Source organism: Microcaecilia unicolor, chromosome 6 (assembly GCF_901765095.1).
Source record: "Microcaecilia unicolor chromosome 6, aMicUni1.1, whole genome shotgun sequence".
NCBI classification, from domain to species: domain Eukaryota; kingdom Metazoa; phylum Chordata; class Amphibia; order Gymnophiona; family Siphonopidae; genus Microcaecilia; species Microcaecilia unicolor.
In genome coordinates, this window is record NC_044036.1 from 156,999,474 (window position 1) to 157,021,676 (window position 22,203).

At 46.0% G+C, this 22,203-nt stretch overlaps 1 protein-coding gene across 16 annotated transcripts in view; it reads right to left on the reverse strand.

Moving 5' to 3' along the window:
* The window catches only part of SLMAP (sarcolemma associated protein), a 255,812-nt gene that overhangs the window by 144,352 nt on the left and 89,257 nt on the right, over nucleotides 1-22,203 (reverse strand). For all 16 annotated transcript variants that reach the window (XM_030208024.1, XM_030208012.1, XM_030208020.1 and 13 more), the window contains exon 3: nucleotides 13,425-13,497. In XM_030208024.1, coding sequence (XP_030063884.1) covers nucleotides 13,425-13,497 — 73 coding nt within the window. The remainder of the gene's footprint in view (nucleotides 1-13,424; nucleotides 13,498-22,203) is intronic.

Here is a 22,203-nt window from a genome sequence, read left to right on the forward strand (position 1 = left end):
ATTCTTGCAGGTACTAGATACCTAACTCCACCTACTCTCGATCTTCCCAAGAACATGTTTACCTCTGTTCTTGGGTAAATTTAGCTATAGCAGGAAACATCCATATTTTTAAGCCCCGAAATAACACGCAAGCTTTTGGAAAAATAGGTGTAGGATAAAATTTCTGTCTTAGGAAAACACAAAGGTAACTAGCAGAACAGCATGCTGAGTCACTTCACCATTAGGTCCCTTAAATATTCTAGATAAATTCAGACTGTCCTGGTTAGATCAGAAAGGAGAGATCCCCAGTTTCGCCTATCCTGGCCAGCACCATATCAAACATGACCCCCTAGCAGTAGTAGTGCAAGACTACTACTAGGAGTGCCATGTTGGATTTGATGCTGATCAGGAAGATTGGGCAATCACCACTGGACCATTAGGGAATCACGTTGTAGGACTTTTAGGGGATGGAGGGTCCTTTGGGGGGAGGGGGAAGACATTCATGGGAATGGCACTGGCTTTTAGTCTCTGGCCTGTGGCTTTGGGGCCCAATGCTCCCAGCATAGTAAAGTAACCCTAATTTTTGACTGAGGTTATTTAACCATCATTCTAAGCCCAGAATGTGACTTGCAGTTCACACCTAGTGCATCCCACAAGTCACATTCTAGTTTTTACATAGTAATAGCGCTTTAGAAATGTCAAGTAGTAGTAGTAGTAATGAGTTGCTTTACATAAGTTTCTATGTTTTGCGTCTCATAATTATTTAACCTGAGGCAACCTAAATTTCACAGTGGTAAAGCAAGTCAAGCTGTGTTAAGGCCCTTTAAGTTGCATTAAGGAGCAATTAATTAAACTTAAAGCCCTAATACAGCTTGATAATTTCTCCTCTAAGCAGAGTAGAACAGCTTCCTCTCTTAACATCTCAAAGATCCACTTTGGAGATAAGCCCACTCTAATTGCCTGCTACCAAACTGAATTCTTACTGGGCCTGCAACCCTCCTGTATCCTGCCTCAGGATATGGCTTAGTATTAGTTGACATCCTGCCAAATCTTGCCAGCATAATTCTGTTTATACTCAGTAGAACCTTAAAAAATTTTTTTTTAAATCCTTCAAGCTGCTACCAAAGTTTAAAATCTCTACCTACGTTTTCTAACACTTATTTTGCAGTAAGCTCCAGGGGAAGAACAAATGAAAGCATGGCCATCTTGTTTGGCAGCTCTCTAGCAACACTCCACCCAATCAAATAACCTTTACATCAAGCTGCAATGAATTATACTTGGAAAACTATCAACAGTGCATTGAATATACAGACACAGGACAAAAAGCATAATACAGTATGATTGCATAATCTTTCCACTTGACTTATTTTTCCGGAATTGCAAATTTTGAAAAGACTGACCTAATGACCAGAAATTAAAAATGTTTGATCAGGTTCTGGAAAAGATCTGATTAACAATTTAATCATCAAACATAAAGCAATTTGAACTATTTTAAAGATTTTTGCACAAATCATGAGAAACTGTGCATCTAATTAACTCAACATTTTAAGAGACCAGGTGTACATGAAATACAAGTCTGATCATGATGAACTTGCCAGTGATTTCATTCCATGGTCACATTCCCCCCCCCCCCCCCCCTTCTTTAACATAAGAAATCTAAGTAGTTTGTGAATCATCACCCTGACAAGACAACCTGCTCAACAAGACAGAGATAATAGTTGGTAGGTGAAGGATTTCATGAAAGAAAAGGATTAATTATCCTTATGAGAAATACATTTAACAAAATATCTGAACCAAGGTTTGGGAAAGAAAGAAATCTTAAGTCATTTCATTTTACACCATCAACTTTGCACACAGAGTCTATAAAGTTCCATAGTAATTTTTGTGTCCATTTTAATCATTTGATTTGGATTTGATTCCCAGGTCAGCTTGTCCACTCTCTGGGTCTGCTGGAGATGCTTCAGAGAAGGAATCATCATGCAGTGGCAGCATCTAATGGTTGATTTATGACCCTTCCCTGAATTCTCAGAGGTGGACTGATGCATGGCACTTTGTCAACAGCTACGACTGCAATGACCAGACTATAGGAAACTGGGGGGGGGGGGGGGGGGGGAATATAATCTAGGAAAAAAATCCCTGGTTAGTTGAGAGTGAAGGCTCATGGACCAGATCCCAGTCATGGTTCAAACTCACTTGGAAGCTCAAAGGAGCAGAAGGAAACACAGGTGAAACCCCCTCCACCCTTTCCACAATAAAGACACTCATTTAAAAGAGGCAAGAGAGATATTCAGACTAGCACATAGGAGGCATACCGCCTCTGACCATGACCTAAAAGGGATATTCATCCACCTAAATACAGTTATATGTAATGTTCAAGCACCTCTGGTCAAATGCATATTTCAATAAATTCCTAAAGTAGATTACCCTTTTATATGGTCCAAAGGTAAACATGACATTTTTTTTTGTAATTTAATGCAATGTTACTATTTACGGCTTTTTTTTAACAAACTCAGAACTAAAAAATGTATTTCAATAAAACTCATCACTTTATATTATTCTCAAATTTCTTCATGGTTCATCTTACATAGCAAAGCTGAAATGGATCTATCAAATTCCCATCCCTCAGAGTGAGCAGAGCAGTTCTGAGTGGTAAATTATGACAGTCCATATCTTATTGAGGCTTTACATCATAATGGATAGGGCAAATTCATTTGTTATTTATTTAAATTTCTCTCCCACCCAAACAGAATAGCATTCTAGGTGGTTACATATTTACTACCATCGATGGGGCTCTTTTACTTAAGTGTGGTAATTTTTGGCACTTACCAAACCTTAACTGTAAAAGTTAAAGTGCATAAGAGTAAATACCATGTGGTAAATGCAGTGGGCATCCCTATTTTTCTTCACTTTGTGGTCTAAGAAAGAGAAAGATTGTATATAATCCATATATCTAGTTGGGATTGTTTTCTTATCTTGTATTAATGTGCAGTCATCTCTGTACTACTATTTGCAAGTGACCCTTGTAAAATGAAACATTATAAATAAATGATTTAATAAAAAAAAAAAAGAGCTGTGTCAGTAAACATTGTAGTGAATGAAAATGGAGTCTCGATACATGAAAACTGGCAATAAGTGAAGTGACACCCTAAAAAAAGAGACTGCAAAGACTGAGTAAATAAGTTAGGTAGAGGGGGGGTAATGATCAGAAGGAAAGGGGATTAGGAGGGGCATAATCGAAAGCGACGCCCACGTTTTCCTGGGGACGTCCTTGCAGGATGGCTCCAGCAAGGGCGGGGAAACCTGTACTATCGAAACAAGATGGGCATTCATCTTTTGTTTCGATAATATGGTCAGGGACGCCCAAATCAGCAAATTTAGGTCGACCTTAGAGATGGCGTTCCCAGGATTGGTCGTTTCTGATTTTCAGCGATAATGGAAAGTGAGGACGCCCATCTCAGAAACGACCAAATCCAAGTCATTTGGTCGTGGGAGGAGCCAGCATTCATAGTGCACTGGTCACCCTGACATGCCAGGACACCAACCTGGGCACCCTAGGGGGCACTGCAGTGGACTTCACAAATTGCTCCCAGGTACATAGCTCTCTTACCTTCAGCCAGATGCACTAACTGAAAAGAAAAAGCCCTTCCCTTACCGATCCCTTAGCGATTTGGAAAGGAATGGGCATGCATGAAGGAAATTGCATGCAAATGAGCGGCTCGCTGTTAGCTCATTTGCACACGATTTCCTTCCTAAGGAGGGGAAGCCAGTGCAGAGCAGCCAAGCATTATGCGTGGCTGCTCTGCGCATGCCAAAGACTGCTTCATACATGCAGACAAGCTGCGTGTATAATAGCCATCTACAACCTTAGAAAAAACACAAGTCCAGGTGAAAACGTTCAAGTGCTCATCAGGGACGATTTTTTTTTTTTTTTTTTTTTTAAGAGTATGGGTGAAGGACATCCTTTGCTATGCCTCCGTCCCTGCGACGGCAGTTGAGGATGTCCAAAATGTGGATGTTTCTGTGAGAAGGACGTCCATGCCTTTGCTATGCCTCTGACATCCCCTTTATTTATTTGGATTTTGGATCACAAGTAGCAGCAGTGGGATTTGAACCGGCCACCTCTGGATTGCAAGGCCAGTGCTCTAAAAACTAGGCCACTCCACTCTACTCCCTTGAAATTTGGCCGTCCCTGTGGTGGGGGGGGCGGAGGGGCCAGTTCAGGACGTCCAAAATGTTTGAAAGAAGGATGTCCACGCCTTCGCTATGCCTCCGTTGACACACACATACCTCCCCCCTCCCCCCCAGGGACCTGCATACTGCTGTGATGGACCCAAGTATGACATTTCAGGCTGGCAAAAAAAGTTGTTTTTTTTCAAGGTGGGAGGGGGTTAGTGACCACTGGGGGAGTCAGGGGAGGGGTCATCCCTGATTCCCTCCGGTGGTCATCTGGTCAGTTTGGGCACCTTTTCGAGGCTTGGTCGTAAGAAAAAAATGGACCAAGTAAAGTCGGCCAAGTGCTCCTCAGGGACGCCCTTCTTTTTTCCATTATCGCTCAAGGACGCCCATCTGTTAGGTACACCCCAGTCCCGCCTTCACTACGCCTCCGACACGCCCCCGGGAACTATGGTCATCTACGAGATGGGAAGCAGTTTGAGACGCCCAAAATCGGCTTTTGATTATGCCAATTTGGGCAACCCTGAGAGAAGGACGCCCATCTCCCGATTTGTGTCGAAAGATGGGCGCCCTTCTCTTTCAAAAATAAGCCTGTAGGTCTCCTTATATCAAGGTCAGTAAAATTGTAGCTTGGTTTGAGTTGGGGGGATGGAGGTCGAGCAAAACTGCTGAGGTACAGGGGAAGGGGCCCAAGCTTTGCTAGCACATAGGGGGTGACTCTAATCGATTCAATTTTGAAAGAGATTTCCTTTCCAACCTTCAACCAGCTTTGCCTGGAATAGTGGTCCTTGGGACGAGAGAAATAAATAAATAAGATGACAGTGTAAAAGAACAAAATATAACTGATGTTAAGGTAGCCTTCTTTTGTCTGGTTTAATTTTAATGAGAATACTTTAGCTGCAGGGTAGCAGCCATTCCCAGTAGGAAATGTATTTTTGACAATACTGGCACAATAGTTTGTTGGTTGATGATGTCCACCGACTAATTTTGTGATTTGCTATGAAGTTAATTTTGGTCAAATAGCAGTACATCAAATAATCAAATATATAAATAAAAGTTATCTTCACTTGTCCTTTATCCTTTCTATTGGGTACAGTTAAACACTAGACTCACTCTTCTTAAAGAGACAAGCCTGGAATCCAGCCTTGCACGTATAGTGAATGATACATACCTGTTCTCTTGACTGGGTGACGTCCGCGGCAGCCCCACCAACCGGAAAAAGCTTCGCGGGCGGTCCGCACGCAGGGCACGCCCACCGCGCATGCGCGGCCGTCTTCCCGCCCGTGCGCGACCGTTCCCGCCAGTTGAATGACAAGCAAAAATGATGAAACGCAACTCCAAAGGGGAGGAGGGAGGGTAGGTAGAACAATCAGCCTGCTGTCCTCGGAGAACACCTGCTACAGGTATGTATCATTCACTTTCTCCGAGGACAAGCAGGCTGCTTGTTCTCACGACTGGGGTATCCCTAGCTCTCAGGCTCACTCAAAACAAGAACCCAGGTCAATTGAACCTCGCAACGGCGAGGATACAACAGAAAATTGACCTACGAAGAACAACTAACTGAGAGTGCAGCCTGATCAGAATAAATGCGGGTCCTGGAGGGTGGAGTTGGATTTACACCCCAAACAGATTCTGCAGCACCGACTGCCCGAACCGACTGTCGCGTCGGGTATCCTGCTGGAGGCAGTAATGTGATGTGAATGTGTGGACAGATGACCACGTCGCAGCCTTGCAGATCTCTTCAATAGTGGCTGACTTCAAGTGGGCCACTGACGCTGCCATGGCTCTAACACTATGAGCCTTGACATGACCCTCAAGAGCCAGCCCAGCCTGGGCGTAAGTGAAGGAAATGCAATCTGCTAGCCAATTGGAGATGGTGCGTTTCCCGACAGCGACCCCTAGCCTGTTAGGGTCGAAAGAAACAAACAATTGGGCGGACTGTCTGTGGGGCTGTGTCCGCTCCAAGTAGAAGGCCAATGCTCTCTTGCAGTCCAATGTGTGCAACTGACGTTCAGCAGGGCGGGTATGCGGCCTGGGAAAGAATGTTGGCAAGACAATTGACTGGTTAAGATGGAACTCCGACACCACCTTCGGCAGGAACTTTGGGTGGGTGCGGAGCACTACTCTGTTGTGATGAAATTTGGTATATGGAGCATGAGCTACCAGGGCTTGAAGCTCACTGACCCTACGAGCTGAAGTAACTGCCACCAAGAAAATGACCTTCCAGGTCAAGTACTTCAGATGGCAGGTATTCAGTGGCTCAAAAGGAGGTTTCATCAGCTGGGTGAGGACGACGTTGAGATCCCATGACACTGTAGGAGGCTTGATAGGGGGCTTTGACAAAAGCAAGCCTCTCATGAATCGAACGACTAAAGGCTCTCCAGAGATGGCTTTACCTTCCACACGATAATGGTAAGCACTAATCGCACTAAGGTGATTCCTTACGGAGTTGGTCTTGAGGCCAGACTCTGATAAGTGCAGAAGTTATTCAAGCAGGTTCTGTGCAGGGCAAGAACGAGGTTCTAGGGCCTTGCTCTCACACCAAACGACAAACCTCCTCCACTTGAAAAAGTAACTCTTTTTAGTGGAATCCTTCCTAGAGGCAAGCAAGACACGGGAGACACCCTCAGACAGACCCAATGCAGTGAAGTCTACGCCCTCAACATCCAGGCCGTGAGAGCCAGGGACTGAAGGTTGGGGTGCAGCAACGCTCCGTCGTTCTGCGAAATGAGAGTCGGAAAACACTCCAATCTCCACGGTTCTTCTGAGGACAACTCCAGAAGAAGAGGGAACCAGATCTGACGGGGCCAAAAGGGCGCTATCAGAATCATGGTGCCGCGGTCTTGCTTGAGCTTCAGTAAGGTCTTCCCCACCAAAGGTATGGGAGGATAAGCATACAGGAGGCCGGTCCCCCAATGAAGGAGAAAGGCGTCCGACGCTAGTCTGCCGTGTGTCTGAAGTCTGGAACAGAACAGAGGCAGCTTGTGGTTGGTCTGAGGGGCGAAAAGGTCCACCGAGGGGGTGCCCCACTCTCGGAAGATCTTGCGTACCACTCTGGAATGGAGCGACCACTCGTGCGGTTGCATGACTCTGCTCAGTCTGTCGGCCAGACTGTTGTTTACGCCTGCCAGGTATGTGGCTTGGAGGAGCATGCCGAACTGGCAAGCCCAACTACACATCCCGACGGCTTCCTGGCACAGGGGGCGAGATCCGGTGCCCCCCTGCTTGTTGACGTGACACATTGCAACCTGATTGTCTGTCCGAATTTGGATAATTTGGCAGGACAGCCGATCTCTGAAAGCCTTCAGTGCGTTTCAGATCGCTCGGAGCTCCAGGAGGTTGATCTGCAGATCCTTTTCCTGGAGGGACCACAGACCCTGGGTGTGGAGTCCATCGACATGAGCTCCCCACCCCAGGCGAGATGCATCCGTCGTCAGCACTTTCGTGGGCTGTGGAATTTGGAATGGACGTCCCAGGGTCAAATTGGTCCGAACGGTCCATCAGAGCAGTGAAGTGCGGCAACTGGTGGAGAGGCGGATGACATCTTCTAGATTCCCGGTGGCTTGGAACCACTGGGAAGCTAGGGTCCATTGAGCAGATCTCATGTGAAGACGAGCCATGGGAGTCACATGGATTGTGGAGGCCATATGACCCAGAAGTCTCAACATCTGCCGAGCTGTGACCTGCTGAGACGCTCTGGTCTGCGAAGCCAGGGACAGGAGGTTGTTGGCCCTCGCTTCGGGAAGGAAGGCCTAAGCCGTCTGGGTATTCAGCAGAGCTCCTATGAATTCCAGAGACTGGGTTGGCTGGAGATGGGACTTTGGGTAATTTATCACAAACCCCAGCAGCTCCAGGAGTTGAATAGTGCACTGCATGGACCGGAGGGCTCCTGCCTCCGAGGTGTTCTTGACCAGCCAATCGTCAAGATATGGGAACACGTGCACTCCCAGCTTGCGTAGATACGCTGCTACCACCACGGGGCACTTTGTAAACACCCGTGGGGCAGAGGCGAGCCCAAAGGGCAGCACACAATACTGAAAGTGCCGTGCGCCCAGGCGGAATCTGAGATACTGTCTGTGAGCTGGCAGTATCGGGATGTGAGTGTATACGTCCTTTAAATCCAGGGAACATAGCCAATCGTTTTTCTGAATCATTGGCAGAAGGGTGCCCAAGGAAAGCATCCTGAACATTTCTTTGACCAGGAATTTGTTCAGGCCTCTCAGGTCTAGGATGAGACGCATCCCCCCTGTTTTCTTTTCCACAAGGAAGTACCTGGAATAGAATCCCTGCCCTTCCTGCCCGGGTGGTACGGGCTCGACCGCATTGGCGCTGAGAAGGGCGGAGAGTTCCTCTGCAAGTACCTGCTTGTGATGGGAGCTGAAGGATTGAGCTCCCGGAGGACAATTTGGTGGAAGGGAGGCCAAATTTAGGGCGTATCCGCACCGCACTATTTGGAGAACCCACTGGTCGGAGGTTTTGAGAGGCCACCTTTGGTGAAAAAATTTTAACCTCCCTCCGACCGGCAGATCGTCCGGCACAGACACTTTGAGGGCGGCTATGTTCCCGTGGATCCAGTCAAAAGCCCGTCCCCGGCTTTTGCTGTGGAGGCGCAGGGGGCTGTTTAGGCACACGCTGTTGACGAGAACGAGCGCGCTGGGGCTGTCCCTGTGCCTGTCGAGGCCTTCGGGCCGGCTGGGTGTACCTACGCTTGGCAAAAGCATAGGGCGCAGCCTGCCGGGCCCGGGAAAAACGTCCACCTGCTGAGGTGGATGCTGAAGGCGCCCGGTGGGAGAGCTTGTCGAGGGCGGATTCCCGCTGATGCAGTTGGTCCACCAGCTGCTCGACCTTCTCGCCAAAAATATTATCCCCCCGGCAAGGGACGTCGGCCAGTCTCTGCTGGGTGCGGTTGTCCAGGTCAGAGGCATGCAGCCATGAGAGCCTGCGCATCACTATACCTTGGGCCGCAGCACGAGATGCCACGTCACAGGTGTCATATATACCCCTGGACAGGAACTTTCTGCATGCCTTCAGCTGCCTGACCACCTCCTGATAAGGCCTGTGCAGCGCTGCGTATGCCTTGTAGCACTATAGAAATGCTAAATAGTAGTAGTAGTAGTAGCCTGGACTGCTCCAGCGAGAGCTTATCAACCAGGTCCGCCAGTTGCTTCACAGTGTTCCGCATGTGGATGCTCGTGTAGAGCTGGTAAGATTGGATGCGGGTCACGAGCATGGAAGATTGGTAGGCCTTCCTCCCAAACGAGTCCAGAGTGCGAGACTCCCGCCCCGGGGGCGCCGAGGCGGTATCCCTCGAACTCCGTGCCCTCTTGAGAGCAGAATCCACGACCGCCAAGTCATGGGGCAATTGGGGCCGCATTAACTCTGGGTCCAAGTGGATTCTGTACTGGGACTCTGCTTTCTTGGGAATGATGGGATTAGATAATGGTCTCATCCAGTTCCGAAGCAGTGTCTCTTTGAGGACATTGTGCAACGGCACCGTGGAGGACTCTCTAGGTGGTGATGGATAGTCGAGAACCTCGAGCATCTCAGCCCTCGGCTCATCCACAGAGACCACGGGGAAGGGAATGCAAATGGACATGTCCCTTACAAAGGAGGCAAAGGAGAGGCTCTCAGGAGGCGAGAGCTTCCTCTCTGGTGAAGGCGTGGGGTCAGAGGGGAGGCCCACAGACTCCTCTGAGGAGAAATATCTGGGGTCTTCCTCTTCCCCCCACGAGGCCTCTTCCTCGGTATCGGACATAAGCTCATGTAGCTGAGTCCTTAACCGGGCCCGGCTCGACGTCGAGGCACCGAGGCCTCGGTGTCGTCGAGCGGTGGACTCCCGCGCCGGTGGGGACGAAGCTCCCTCCATCGACGGGGACTCCACCTGCGTGGCGGTCGAGACCGGCGCCGCAAGCGGCGGCGGTGTCAAAGGCCTCGGCACCGGGCTAGAGCTCGCCAGCGCCACAGTCAACGGCGCCGAGGGCGCAAGCACCCCCGGCGCCGGCACAGCCTGGCGCATCAGCCCTTCCAGGATCCCCGGAAGGATGGCTCGGAGGCACTCGTCCAGGCCCGCTGTCGGGAAAGACGGGGGGGCCGGTAGAGGTGTCGGTGCCGGGGAAGCTGCTCGGGTCCAGGAGACTGCACCGAAGTGCTGGGACCCTGACGCGTCGGGACCTCCACTACCAAAGGGGACCTCTCCTCTCGACGCTGACGCTTCGGCGTCGACTCCTCGCCGGCACCGAGAGCCGGATGCATCGAAGGCGACCGATGACGGTGCTTCTTTGATTTTTTGCGGTGCCCGTCATCGGCGCCAGGTGGAATGGAGGAGGAGGAGGTCGACCCCCCTCGGTCTCGAGGAACCGAGGGCCATGGGCAGAGGGAGTGACCGGGGCCGATTGCCCACGCGGCCTCTCACCCCTACCCTCACCGGAGAACCGGCGGGCCGACGGGACCTGTGCTCCTGGGGTCGATGCCATCGGTGCCGATTTCGCTGACATCGATACCGCTACCGAAGAACCGGCCGTCGATACCGATGCCGTCGACGTCGAGGGGCCGGCGCAAGTTCCAAAAAGACGGTCCCGTAGAACTTGCCTCGCAACCTGAGTCCGTTTCCGGAGACCAAGACACAAAGAGCACGACTTGATATTGTGCTCCGGCCCGAGGCACTGGAGGCACCAAGCGTGGGTGTCGGTCTGCGAGATAGGCCGGCCGCACCGACCACACTTCTTAAATCCACTCGGGACCTTCGAGGACATAGACGGAAAAATCGCGTCGGCGAAATTAAAGTCGTCGATGGTGGCGGTAAATCACACCTCGAAAAATAAATCGACCGCGCGGCCACAAGGCCGCAACGCGACGCCCCCGCTAGAAAACGAGGGAAAAACAAGCGCGTTCACCTTTTTTTTTTTTTTTTTTTTTTTTACACAAGAAAAGAAAAGGGTCCGGAACGCGCGGGAACCAGAAACAAACAAAAAAATAAGAAATTTGCGAAAACGCGACGGTTTTCCGGGGCTGACAAGAGAGAGCGGCGACGCACGACTCTCTCCAGCGCGGAAAAAACAAGACTGGCGGGAACGGTCGCGCACGGGCAGGAAGACGGCCGCGCATGCGCGGTGGGCGTGCCCTGCGTGCGGACCGCCCGCGAAGCTTTTTCCGGTTGGTGGGGCTGCCGCAGACGTCACCCAGTCGTGAGAACAAGCAGCCTGCTTGTCCTCGGAGAAACTAAGATTACTACCACCATCCTCTCTGGGATGGTTATATACATAACATCTATCAAACATATAAACGGCAAGTGACCGACTCACCTGCAAATGCGCAGTAGAGTCGGAACGCTGAGAGTGTAGAAGTCCAAGCCCTGCCTCCACCAGAAGAACAGCCCAATAGGGAGGAGAGCTTGGACATGGGCGCGGAAATCGGAGGAGGAGGGAGCAGGGAGGGAAGAAGGGGGCGGAACTGAGGGAAACAGACGCTGGGGGGAAGGTAGGGGAGAGAGCAGGGTTGGTGGACGGGGGGAGGCCATAGGAAAACAAAATACTAGCCCGTTCTTACGGGCTTAACGGCTAGTATTTACATATATACCTAAATCACAAGTTGATAAAGCACAATTCCTCTCAAGAAAATAAAATGTGAATATATTTCTTATACAGTAAGAATGCTGCTGCTCTGTGGGTTACTGAACACCAGGGGGCACCACATACAATATCTTCTGGTCCAACTTGCATTTCTGTGTAAGGCAGTGGCCTAGCCAAAGCTGACTTTTTTTGGTAAGGCCTAAGGTTAACATGGATAGGTACCAAGAAGAGCAAAGCAATGAACTCACTCTCTTACACACACACATAAATATGTTCTTTATCTCACCACAACATCACTTTGTATTTGTTTACACCGGAGTCTGTAACACCTCTTCGGTACTATGTAAGCCACATTGAGCCTACAAATAGGTGGGAAAATGTGGGATATAAATGTAACAAATAAATAAAATTCTCTCCCCTTCTCAGCCTAACTCCAGCGCTCTTCCCCATTTCAAATATCCAAGGTTACTACTTAGCTGAACTGGCCTGCATGAGTCAGATGAGGGACCACCATGGCTCCTTCCAGGCCTGTGTGAACCACCACCTCTTTCTAGCTACTACTACTACTACTTAGCATTTCTATAGCGCTGCCAGGGTTACTGAATGGGCCCATCTCTCTGCCTCCTTCTGGTGGGTGGGTCATGGTCAAATTCTTAGTGTAAGGACCAAACTGGAGTAGTAAATGCCAGGGAAAGCTGAACAAGAATTGGAGATATCTGATTTACTCCTTGCCTCTCTTACCCTCATTCCATATTGAGATAATTCATGTTTTCATAATCAACTGAGCTCTTCATGAAAGTCATTGTCTTTGCATATCCTAACTAAAAACCTTCCTCCCATCTGAAACCCATCCCTCGGATTAGGTACAATTGCTGACTCAAGAAGATAGCTCTTCACTGTCTGCCACCAGCTCTGCTCCCTCAGAGACCGCACAAATTTGCCCCAAGGCTGGCGATACTAACTGCTGGCAAATCAGAGGGCTGCTTTTTTTGGTTAAAAAGTTAACTAATGTTTTTGATTAATATTAAAAGAATTTTAAAGTAATCAAAACTAGGAAGCCAGTGATTTGGAGGTTCTTACTGCCTGATAATCCTAAAGCCACATTATGTACTACATTATATCTAGCTGCACAGTGCATGCAAACACTGCATGAAGCTTTTAATCATTAATAAAAAAAAATCATCAAAACAAAACAAATCTGAAAAAAATCTTCAAAAGTAGTTTAATCTTATGTTCTATGATTTTTCTCAAATATGGAGAGCGCTCCCACTAGCACAGATGTAAGGTAGGGGCAGAGGAGGGAACAGCCTCATTCAATTAAACTCCTTTTTTTTCAGGATCAAGTTTAAAAAAAAAAATCAGATGAAACCAATTTTCGAGGCTTAATCTCTTTTGCTGCAGTATGACACATGGTGCAAAAAAATTGGATATGACCAGTCAGGCTGTTGAACTGGAGCCTTTTAGAATCCATATTTTGCAATCCAGTAGAAAGCATGATCAAACTTTGAAAGATACTGTCCCACCCTCCTACTTTAACATTCCATGTAAAATAAAGTATACCGTAAAATAAAAGTCAACGCAAATAGATCAGTATATGTGGGATCTAATAAAACCAAGCGCTCTCTTTTTCCATGGGATAATCATTTGATGTTGCAAGCTCACTGCATTTAATGTAGTTGTCAAACTGCTAAATATTGTACTTACTCGGTTCGCCGTCGAGCTTCCAAGCCATCTGGCAGAAAGAGTTTTACTGTGGACACTATACATCCATGAGTAACTGTAAATAGAAGAGAGCTTGTGTGAAACAAAGAAGAAAATGAAATGAAAGCCTATCACTGATTAGATCAAGATTTACAGGAATTCAAGAGACATATAGTACTTATCTGTAAAGATAAAGCACTGATAACTCTTACAAGAACAACATCAACAAATTACAGGACAAAGCAAAGGGTTGACCTTGCATCCAGTTCATCATCAATCTGCTTAATACTGTTAATAATGGGAGTTATACCTTCTCCTGCTTTAGACTTAGCCTGGCCTCAGAATGACATCCTATAGTATATCTCCTATCACCTTCTCCCACTACTCCAACCAGAGTTACACCTAATCACACTGACCACCCTTCAACATCTTCTGTCCTTCTGTGACTGTTCTCTTGTGCTTGACTGCTTAAATATTTTAAATTTAAATGCTTTACTTTTTGTCTATTAGATTGTAAGCTCTTTGAGCAGGGACTGTCTTTCTTCTGTGTTTGTACAGCGCTGCGTACACTTTGTAGCGCTCTAGAAATGTTAAATAGTAGTAGTAGTAGTTACACTTAGGTCAAAAATCTTGCTCAGGACCAACTGCTCAGAGAACTTCAGTTATAAGCTTGACAGGATTTGGTACAAATCCTACTGCTTTAAGTCAGTCATAGGATGATTCAGTGGGTCTGCATTTAACAAAGCTGTTCAAAATAGGCAGGAGTAATTCCCGGGCCTGGCTCAGTGTTCACAGCCTCCTGGTGGGGGAGGGAGTTTATCAATGCTCAACAGTGACACCTACTGGCCAGAATGCACTTGCACCGGGTTCCAGAAAGTGCTGCAGTCTGTGGCTGCAACGGTGGGGTGTGTTAAAGAAATGAGGAAAACAGCAATTCTTTCTCATGGTTATGTCCCTATATAATAATTTTCACTGAACTTTATGCAAATTGGCTCAAACAATGGAATCTATAATAGGCAGCATCATTTTGAACTACAATTGCAGCTAACGGTAAAGTTTGTAAACTGATAGCCTGAATTTTGTTCCACAACAGCAGTTGTTCTACTAATATAAATTATACAGAATTTCTTACCTGTAATGATTTTATTCATAATACAAGCATCTAAAAGAAAATATCCTGTCGGGCTGTTACAGCCACAAGAGCCCTTCCTAAGCTTTTAGGAGGTCTTTTACTAAAGCTTAGCTCGAGTTATCCGCAGCAGGGCCCATTTTATTTCTATGGGCCCTGCTGCAGATAACTTTAGCTAAGCTTTAGTAAAAGACCCCCTTAAAGTGCTACTAGATGCCACTATAACAAGTGAGAACACACACTGCCTACATTCATTTGTTATAGCAGGCACAAAAGGAACAAAGGGTAACACCTAAAAAGGAAAGCAGATAGCATTTGTACAGTCATACAGCCCATCTTGAAAGAAACAAAACTATCCTAAATTAGGTAAAACTGAAAGGACAAGTTAAGCATTTTGTACAATTAGTTTAAACAGTTTTTTTTATTAGGAACCTTATTGCACAGTATACAAACATAGTTCAACAAATCACAATATACATTCGTCTATAATTGCCCTGTGGACTATCGTACACAAACATGTAAAGTTGTTCCTTTTTTTACCCCCTTTGTGTTGCTCAACTTTCCTCCCTACCCCGATCCCCCCTCCTCCCCTTCCCCGTCGCCATAAACATCATTTATCTACTAATAAGAGGAAACTGTTCCTTTGCCATATATAAGTCTAGTACTCAGGATTCAATGTCCTACCAGAGCCGTTAACATTCTAATTCCACTTTCCCCCTATCACACACAATTAACTACGGAACTCTCTCCTTAACCTCTACCCAATCCTTATTACGGATTCCAAGGTATAAACTGATCCCATATGACCATCATGTTTAACCAAACTTACTAGGGAAACCAATAAACCACCTTTTCAACATCAAACCAACTTATCTTCCCTTCCCCCCTGTTCCCCCCTTACCCTTGCCCCTTCAAAATAACGTATCATAATCCCATAGGCCTCCTCTTAATCTTGCCACATGCTACCCTCCCACACCAGTCACTCAACATTCATCCCAACTCATTCAATATCTGACTTCGTGCTCTAGGTGAGATTTTATTCAAATATGCTCCCCAAATTCTAATGAAATGCTGTCGCCTTTTCGTCGTGTGACGGGCTCCACGTGCTTCCCAGAGCATAAGCTCGTGCAACTTGTTTCTCCAGTACCAATATGATGGGGCCTGATCTGAAACCCAGTAGTTTAATATAGGTTTTTTCCCCAGAATGCATGATTTACTTAAAAATAGTTTTTCCTCCTGGGATCCTTTGTCCCACACCCTCCGGCGAACTAAACACTACCCTTTCAAAAGACATATTGACCCGACCTCTCAGGACCTCTGATAAAAAAACGGGAGAGAGCTGACCAGAACACTCGAATGGTCCTGCAGTGCCACACTCCATGTGCCAGTGATACATTCTCAGCTCCACTAGTCCGTTCCCCTCTCTCTCCTTCCCCTCATTCCCTTTCCTCCTTTCCTGAAGTTACTATTGAGGAAACTACACTTCTCCTTTCTTCCTCAAAATGTACCACCTGTTCCTCTGATCCCATTCCCACCCACCTTCTTAATGCCATCTCTCCTACTCTTATTCCTTTTATCTGTCACATTCTCAACCTCTCACTTTCCACTGCGACTGTCCCTGCTGCCTTTAAACATGCTGTGGTCACACCTCTCCTTAAGAAGCCTTCACTTGACCCTACTTGTCCCTCTAATTACCGACCCATCTCCCTCCTTCCTTTTCTCTCCAAATTACTTGAGCGTGCTGTTCACCGCCGCTGCCTTGATTTTCTCTCCTCACATGCTATTCTTGACCCATTACAATCTGGTTTTCGCCCTCTCCACTCAACCGAAACTGCGCTTACTAAAGTCTCCAATGACCTATTACTGGCTAAATCCAGAGGTCAATATTCCATCCTCATTCTTCTTGATCTTTCCGCTGCTTTTGACACTGTCGATCACAGCATACTTCTCGATACCCTGTCCTCACTTGGATTCCAGGGCTCTGTCCTTTCCTGGTTCTCTTCCTACCTCTCCCTCCGCACCTTTAGTGTTCACTCTGGTGGATCCTCTTCTACTTCTATCCCTCTGCCTGTCGGCGTACCCCAGGGTTCTGTTCTTGGTCCCCTCCTCTTTTCTATCTACACTTCTTCCCTTGGTTCATTAATCTCATCCCATGGCTTTTCCTACCACCTCTATGCTGATGACTCCCAAATCTACCTTTCTACCCCTGATATCTCACCTTGCATCCAAACCAAAGTTTCAGCGTGCTTGTCTGACATTGCTGCCTGGATGTCTCAACGCCACCTGAAATTAAATATGACCAAAACCGAGCTTCTCATTTTCCCCCCCAAACCCACCTCCCCGCTCCCCCCATTTTCTATTTCTGTTGATGGCTCTCTCATTCTCCCTGTCTCCTCAGCTCGAAACCTTGGGGTCATCTTTGACTCTTCTCTCTCCTTCTCTGCTCATATCCAGCAGACCGCCAAGACCTGTCGTTTCTTTCTTTACAACATCCGTAAAATCCGCCCCTTTCTTTCCGAGCACTCTACCAAAACCCTCATCCACACCCTTGTCACCTCTCGTTTAGACTACTGCAATCTGCTTCTTGCTGGCCTCCCACTTAGTCACCTCTCCCCTCTCCAGTCAGTTCAAAACTCTGCTGCCCGTCTCATCTTCCGCCAGGGTCGCTTTACTCATACTACCCCTCTCCTCAAGACCCTTCACTGGCTCCCTATCCGTTTTCGCATCCTGTTCAAACTTCTTCTACTAACCTATAAATGTACTCACTCTGCTGCTCCCCAGTATCTCTCCACACTCGTCCTTCCCTACACCCCTTCCCGTGCACTCCGCTCCATGGATAAATCCTTCTTATCTGTTCCCTTCTCCACTACTGCCAACTCCAGACTTCGCGCCTTCTGTCTCGCTGCACCCTACGCCTGGAATAAACTTCCTGAGCCCCTACGTCTTGCCCCATCCTTGGCCACCTTTAAATCTAGACTGAAAACCCACCTCTTTGACATTGCTTTTGACTCGTAACCACTTGTAACCACTCGCCTCCACCTACCCCCTCCTCTCTTCCTTCCCGTTCACATTAATTGATTTGATTTGCTTACTTTATTTATTTTTTGTCTATTAGATTGTAAGCTCTTTGAGCAGGGACTGTCTTTCTTCTATGTTTGTACAGCGCTGCGTATGCCTTGTAGCGCTATAGAAATGCTAAATAGTAGTAGTAGTAGTAGTAGAGTCTACTACCCCTGCATATCAGGCCTGTTTACCCGAGAAGTATGCCCTGTGTATCGGCCGAAAATGACACTCCTGTAGCTCCGCACTGTGCCCCACCCCCGTGATTCCTTTAAGTGCTGTCAAGATCCTCCCTTCTGTAACCCTCCCTCCCACCTCCTTACTCCAGCGTTCAGACACCTCTTTAACATCTCGTTTCGGCCTATACTCCCCCAGCGCCTTATGGAACCAGGATACCGAAACCTGTCCCGCCGCATCCCCTGCTAAGAATTCCCTAAGCTTTCCCCCAAATTCCAAAGAGAGACTAGGCTTACATTTTGTACAATTAAAAAACAAACAAACAAAAAACACAAAGACAGTAGGAAATCTAGCTTTATCTAGGCCAAGATTCAGTAGTTATAATATATAGAAAAAACTAGAAGATCATGGTTCTAGAACTTCTAATCTTGTTTTTCCTTGTGACCTTTGTAAATCACTTATGAGAAAATGTTCAGACTGTTCATTTTGAAGTATATTTTACAAATACTTTTTACATGCGAAATTTGCACAAAATATAAAAAAAAAACAAACAAACAGTGAAGCACGTAAGTAACGTCCCTTTGAAAATTGCTGCAGATGCCAAGCAGCTGAATGCTTTTTCACCTGCTTTTTGTATGGATAGAATTTTTATAAAAGATAATCCATACAGATTTTAAGCTTCAAATCTGTATGTGTTATTTTCTGATCTCATTCTAAACACATCCACAGAACCACCTCCACTAAAGATGGCTAAAAATACTTACATTGCAGAAATTTACTTGCACTTTTAACTAGATTAGAACATAATTGCCATACTGGGTTAGATCAAAAGTCTTTCTAGCCAGTATCTTGTTTCTAACAGTAGCCAAGTTAGGTCACAACTACCTGCCAGAATCCCAAAAGTAGCAACATTACATGCTACCTGTCCCCAAGGCTAAATAGTAGCTGTCCCTAGGACCACATGCCAGGTGGCACCTCACACTGCATCTCCACAGGATTGTATTTTCCCTTCCCTTTCTATTTCTCTTCTCGATACTAACGCTTTTAAATCTTATTCCTTATCTCAAACCACTACATAACCTCAATGCTACAACTGCCCATTTCTACTTTGTATTCTATCTTCTTCTTCTCAGTTCTCAAGCTTCAACATATTCTTCCTTTCATTCAGACATTTCCATTTTGAGTACATCTCATCTTTGCCACCGACTCCCTCACAGGTACCCAATGTAAGAGGCTTGGGGAGGCTAAGTCTACCCAGCCCCAACAAGCAGCTTCTGCAGTGCTTTCCCACTGCTACCCTCACCATTGCTCCTAATCTTTAGGCAACAGACAAAAGAGCCGGAGGGCTGCAGCCTAACCACGCTGCCAGTTCTGCCGCTCCCCCCACCCCCAATGTCGCTTCCTGTTCCGGACAGTGAAAGCAGCACAGTTGGCAGCTGTGCCTACAGGGGATGCAGCTTTGTGGCTGGTCCTGAAAACGGCAGCCTCTAGGGTGCCTGAGGAGCTAGGGTAAGGGAAAACAAAAATGCCGAGGATGGAGAACAGAAAAGACACTGATTGGAAGGGGAGGGAAAAGAAAGTGTATGTTGGATGGAGGGGGAAAGACAGCAAAGATGTTAAATAGAAGGGAGCAGAGAGGAGGAGACACTGGATGAGGGGAGATATGATAGAGGTCTATAAAATAATGAGTGGAGTTGAGCGGGTAGATGTGAAACATCTGTTCACGCTTTCCAAAAAATACTAGGACTAGGGGGCATGCAATGAAGCTACAATGTAGTAAATTTAAAACGAATCAGAGAAACATTTTCTTCACTCAACGTGTAATTAAACTCTGGAATTCGTTGCCAGAGAATGTGGTAAAGACAGTCAGCTTAGCGGAGTTTAAAAAAGGTTTGGACGGCTTCCTAAAGGAAAAGTCCATAGACCGTTATTAAATGGACTTGGGGAAAATCCACTATTTCTGGGATAAGCAGTATAAAATGTTTTGTACATTTTTGGGATCTTGTCGGGTATTTGTGACCTGGATTGGCCATTGTTGGAAACAGGATGCTGGGCTCGATAGACCTTTGGTCTTTCCCAGTATGGCAACACTTATGTACTTATGGATGGAAGGAGAAAGGGAGTGAAGAGGAGTGGGGAGAAGCTGGATGGAAGAGAGGAAAGAGAGAGTAGAAGCTAAATGGGAAAGCGAGGGGACATGATGGATGAAAAGGGGAGATGCTGGATGGAATCGAGTTAGTGAAAGTACTAGGGAATAGTATAACTGGACTGCGGAAAGAGTGGAAAACTGTAGGTAGACAATAAAATTGAAGTCTGTACAGTAAGAATGAAGAGGGAGAAAAATAGGCAAAAGAAAGATGAGAGGAAAACGTCAACGTTGGAGGTGGATGTAATAGAGGACATGAAGACGACATGAGAAAACAAAAAATGACAAATGACATGAAATCCCATAAGAGTTAAGAAAAGATATTAGAAACAGAAAGCAAAGATTGGGACCAACATGATTAGAAAAATTAAACAGGAAGACAACAAATGTAGAAAAAAAGTTATTTTAAATTTAGGATAAAAGTAGTGTCGTACCCATGTTATTCCATGGTAATAAAAACAAAAAAATGGAAAATATGCCGATACCTTTTTATTGGACAAACAATACTTCTTTTTGACTAGCTTTCAGAAGCCAAAACCACCTTCCATGGGTCAGGATAGTATAACAGCAGCATATGTACTGATCTGAAGAAGGAGGTTTTGGCCTCTGAAAGTTAGTCAAAAAATGTGTATCACCTTATTTTCCATTTTTGTTTTATTTTTATTTGTTAATAATTTGTAATGTGATTGGAATAAGTTAGCTTTTGAAATTTACACCTGCTATCTTTATATTTTGCACAGGGGGCCATATATCATTGTTTTCTCTCTTTAGTGTTGCACTGTATACAGAATCTGGCTTCTTGCAGGTTCAGTTTAAAATTTCAGATGTTCTTAAAATCACAGTAGAGTATTTTAAAGAATATGGGTTGAAGAAATTTTGATTGTAATACTTGATCAACTGTGCATCTGAGATATACATAGTTCCTACTGCTGTAATATGCAGGAGTGGCCTAATGGTTAGTGCAGTGAGTTGCAGACCTGGGGAACCGGGTTCGATTCCCACTGCTGCCTAACGGTCGACAGTGGGTTGAGATCCTGGGGAACTGGGCTCAATTCCCTCCGCAGCTCCGTGTGACCCTGGGCAAGTCACTTAGCCCTCCATTGCCCCAGGTACAACATACTACTTAGACTGTGAGCCCATTAGAGACAGTGCAAGTATTTGTACAACGCCTCGACTCCTGCTCGAAAGAGGTGGTATATCAAATTAATAAATCACTGAACTTTTAAGGTATGGGAGGAATATAAGCCTTTGTATTTTTGTACACTTATTTCTATTTTTACTTTGTGGTTACTTATTCTGTACTTGGTGGGGGTCTCTATAAACATTGTCCCCACTGCAATACTTACACTGCTACCTTTTCCTAGTTGCAACCTTGTTGTGCGACTCCAGGGTGTTAGTGCTATTATGGTATGATACAATTGCGCTATATGATTTCACAATATGTGTGGTACTGGATTTTAGATTTTAATTTAGATCACACCTATTTCAGCAGTAGCTCAAGGTGAGCTATGTTCAGGTACAACAGTTATTTTCCTGTCCCTGGAGAGCGCATATGGTCTTAGTTTGCACCTGAGGCAGTGGAGGATTAAGTGAGTTTATTTTATTGATTTATTTAAAAAAAGAAAAAGACCCACTTACACCTAAGAGGTTTACATAAAACACACAAAAATCATAAAACCATAAAACCAACAAACAATAAAGAGTTGTACAAGATCAAGGAGCAGCAGTGGGATTTGAACCCTGGCTTCCCTGGTTTTCAGCTTGCTGCTCTAACCATACGGTACACCTAATGCAGATAATACATACTTCCAAACATGTTTGGTAACTCAGCAGTAAACTAAAGGCCAGCGGATTTGAAGCCTAGTACCCATTTGGCAACCTACCTAAAAACTGATAAGCAAATGATTATGGTTGCCAGTAACTACAGGAATCCCGTTACAGTGCTGATGAATACCACTGTTCACAAGGCCATCAGGAAGATTCTGGACTGAGGCGCTAGGACTTATTGGAAGCCAAGTATTAAAGTACCTGCATATAATTCTAGAATACTGAACGCACTATTCTGTTTAATATGTTTTATTATTTCAGTGTGCATTATTTTGATTTTTTGGGGCACATAATTCCCTGGAGTGTATTGAGTGTGTATATTACCATCAGTAAGAGAGGCATTGTGACCACCTCTTTTCTGTTTCTTATGCCCCATGCTATATGCACCCTAGCATCCTTCTGGCTTTAGCGCCACCTTGTCATATTGTTTCACCATCTCGAGA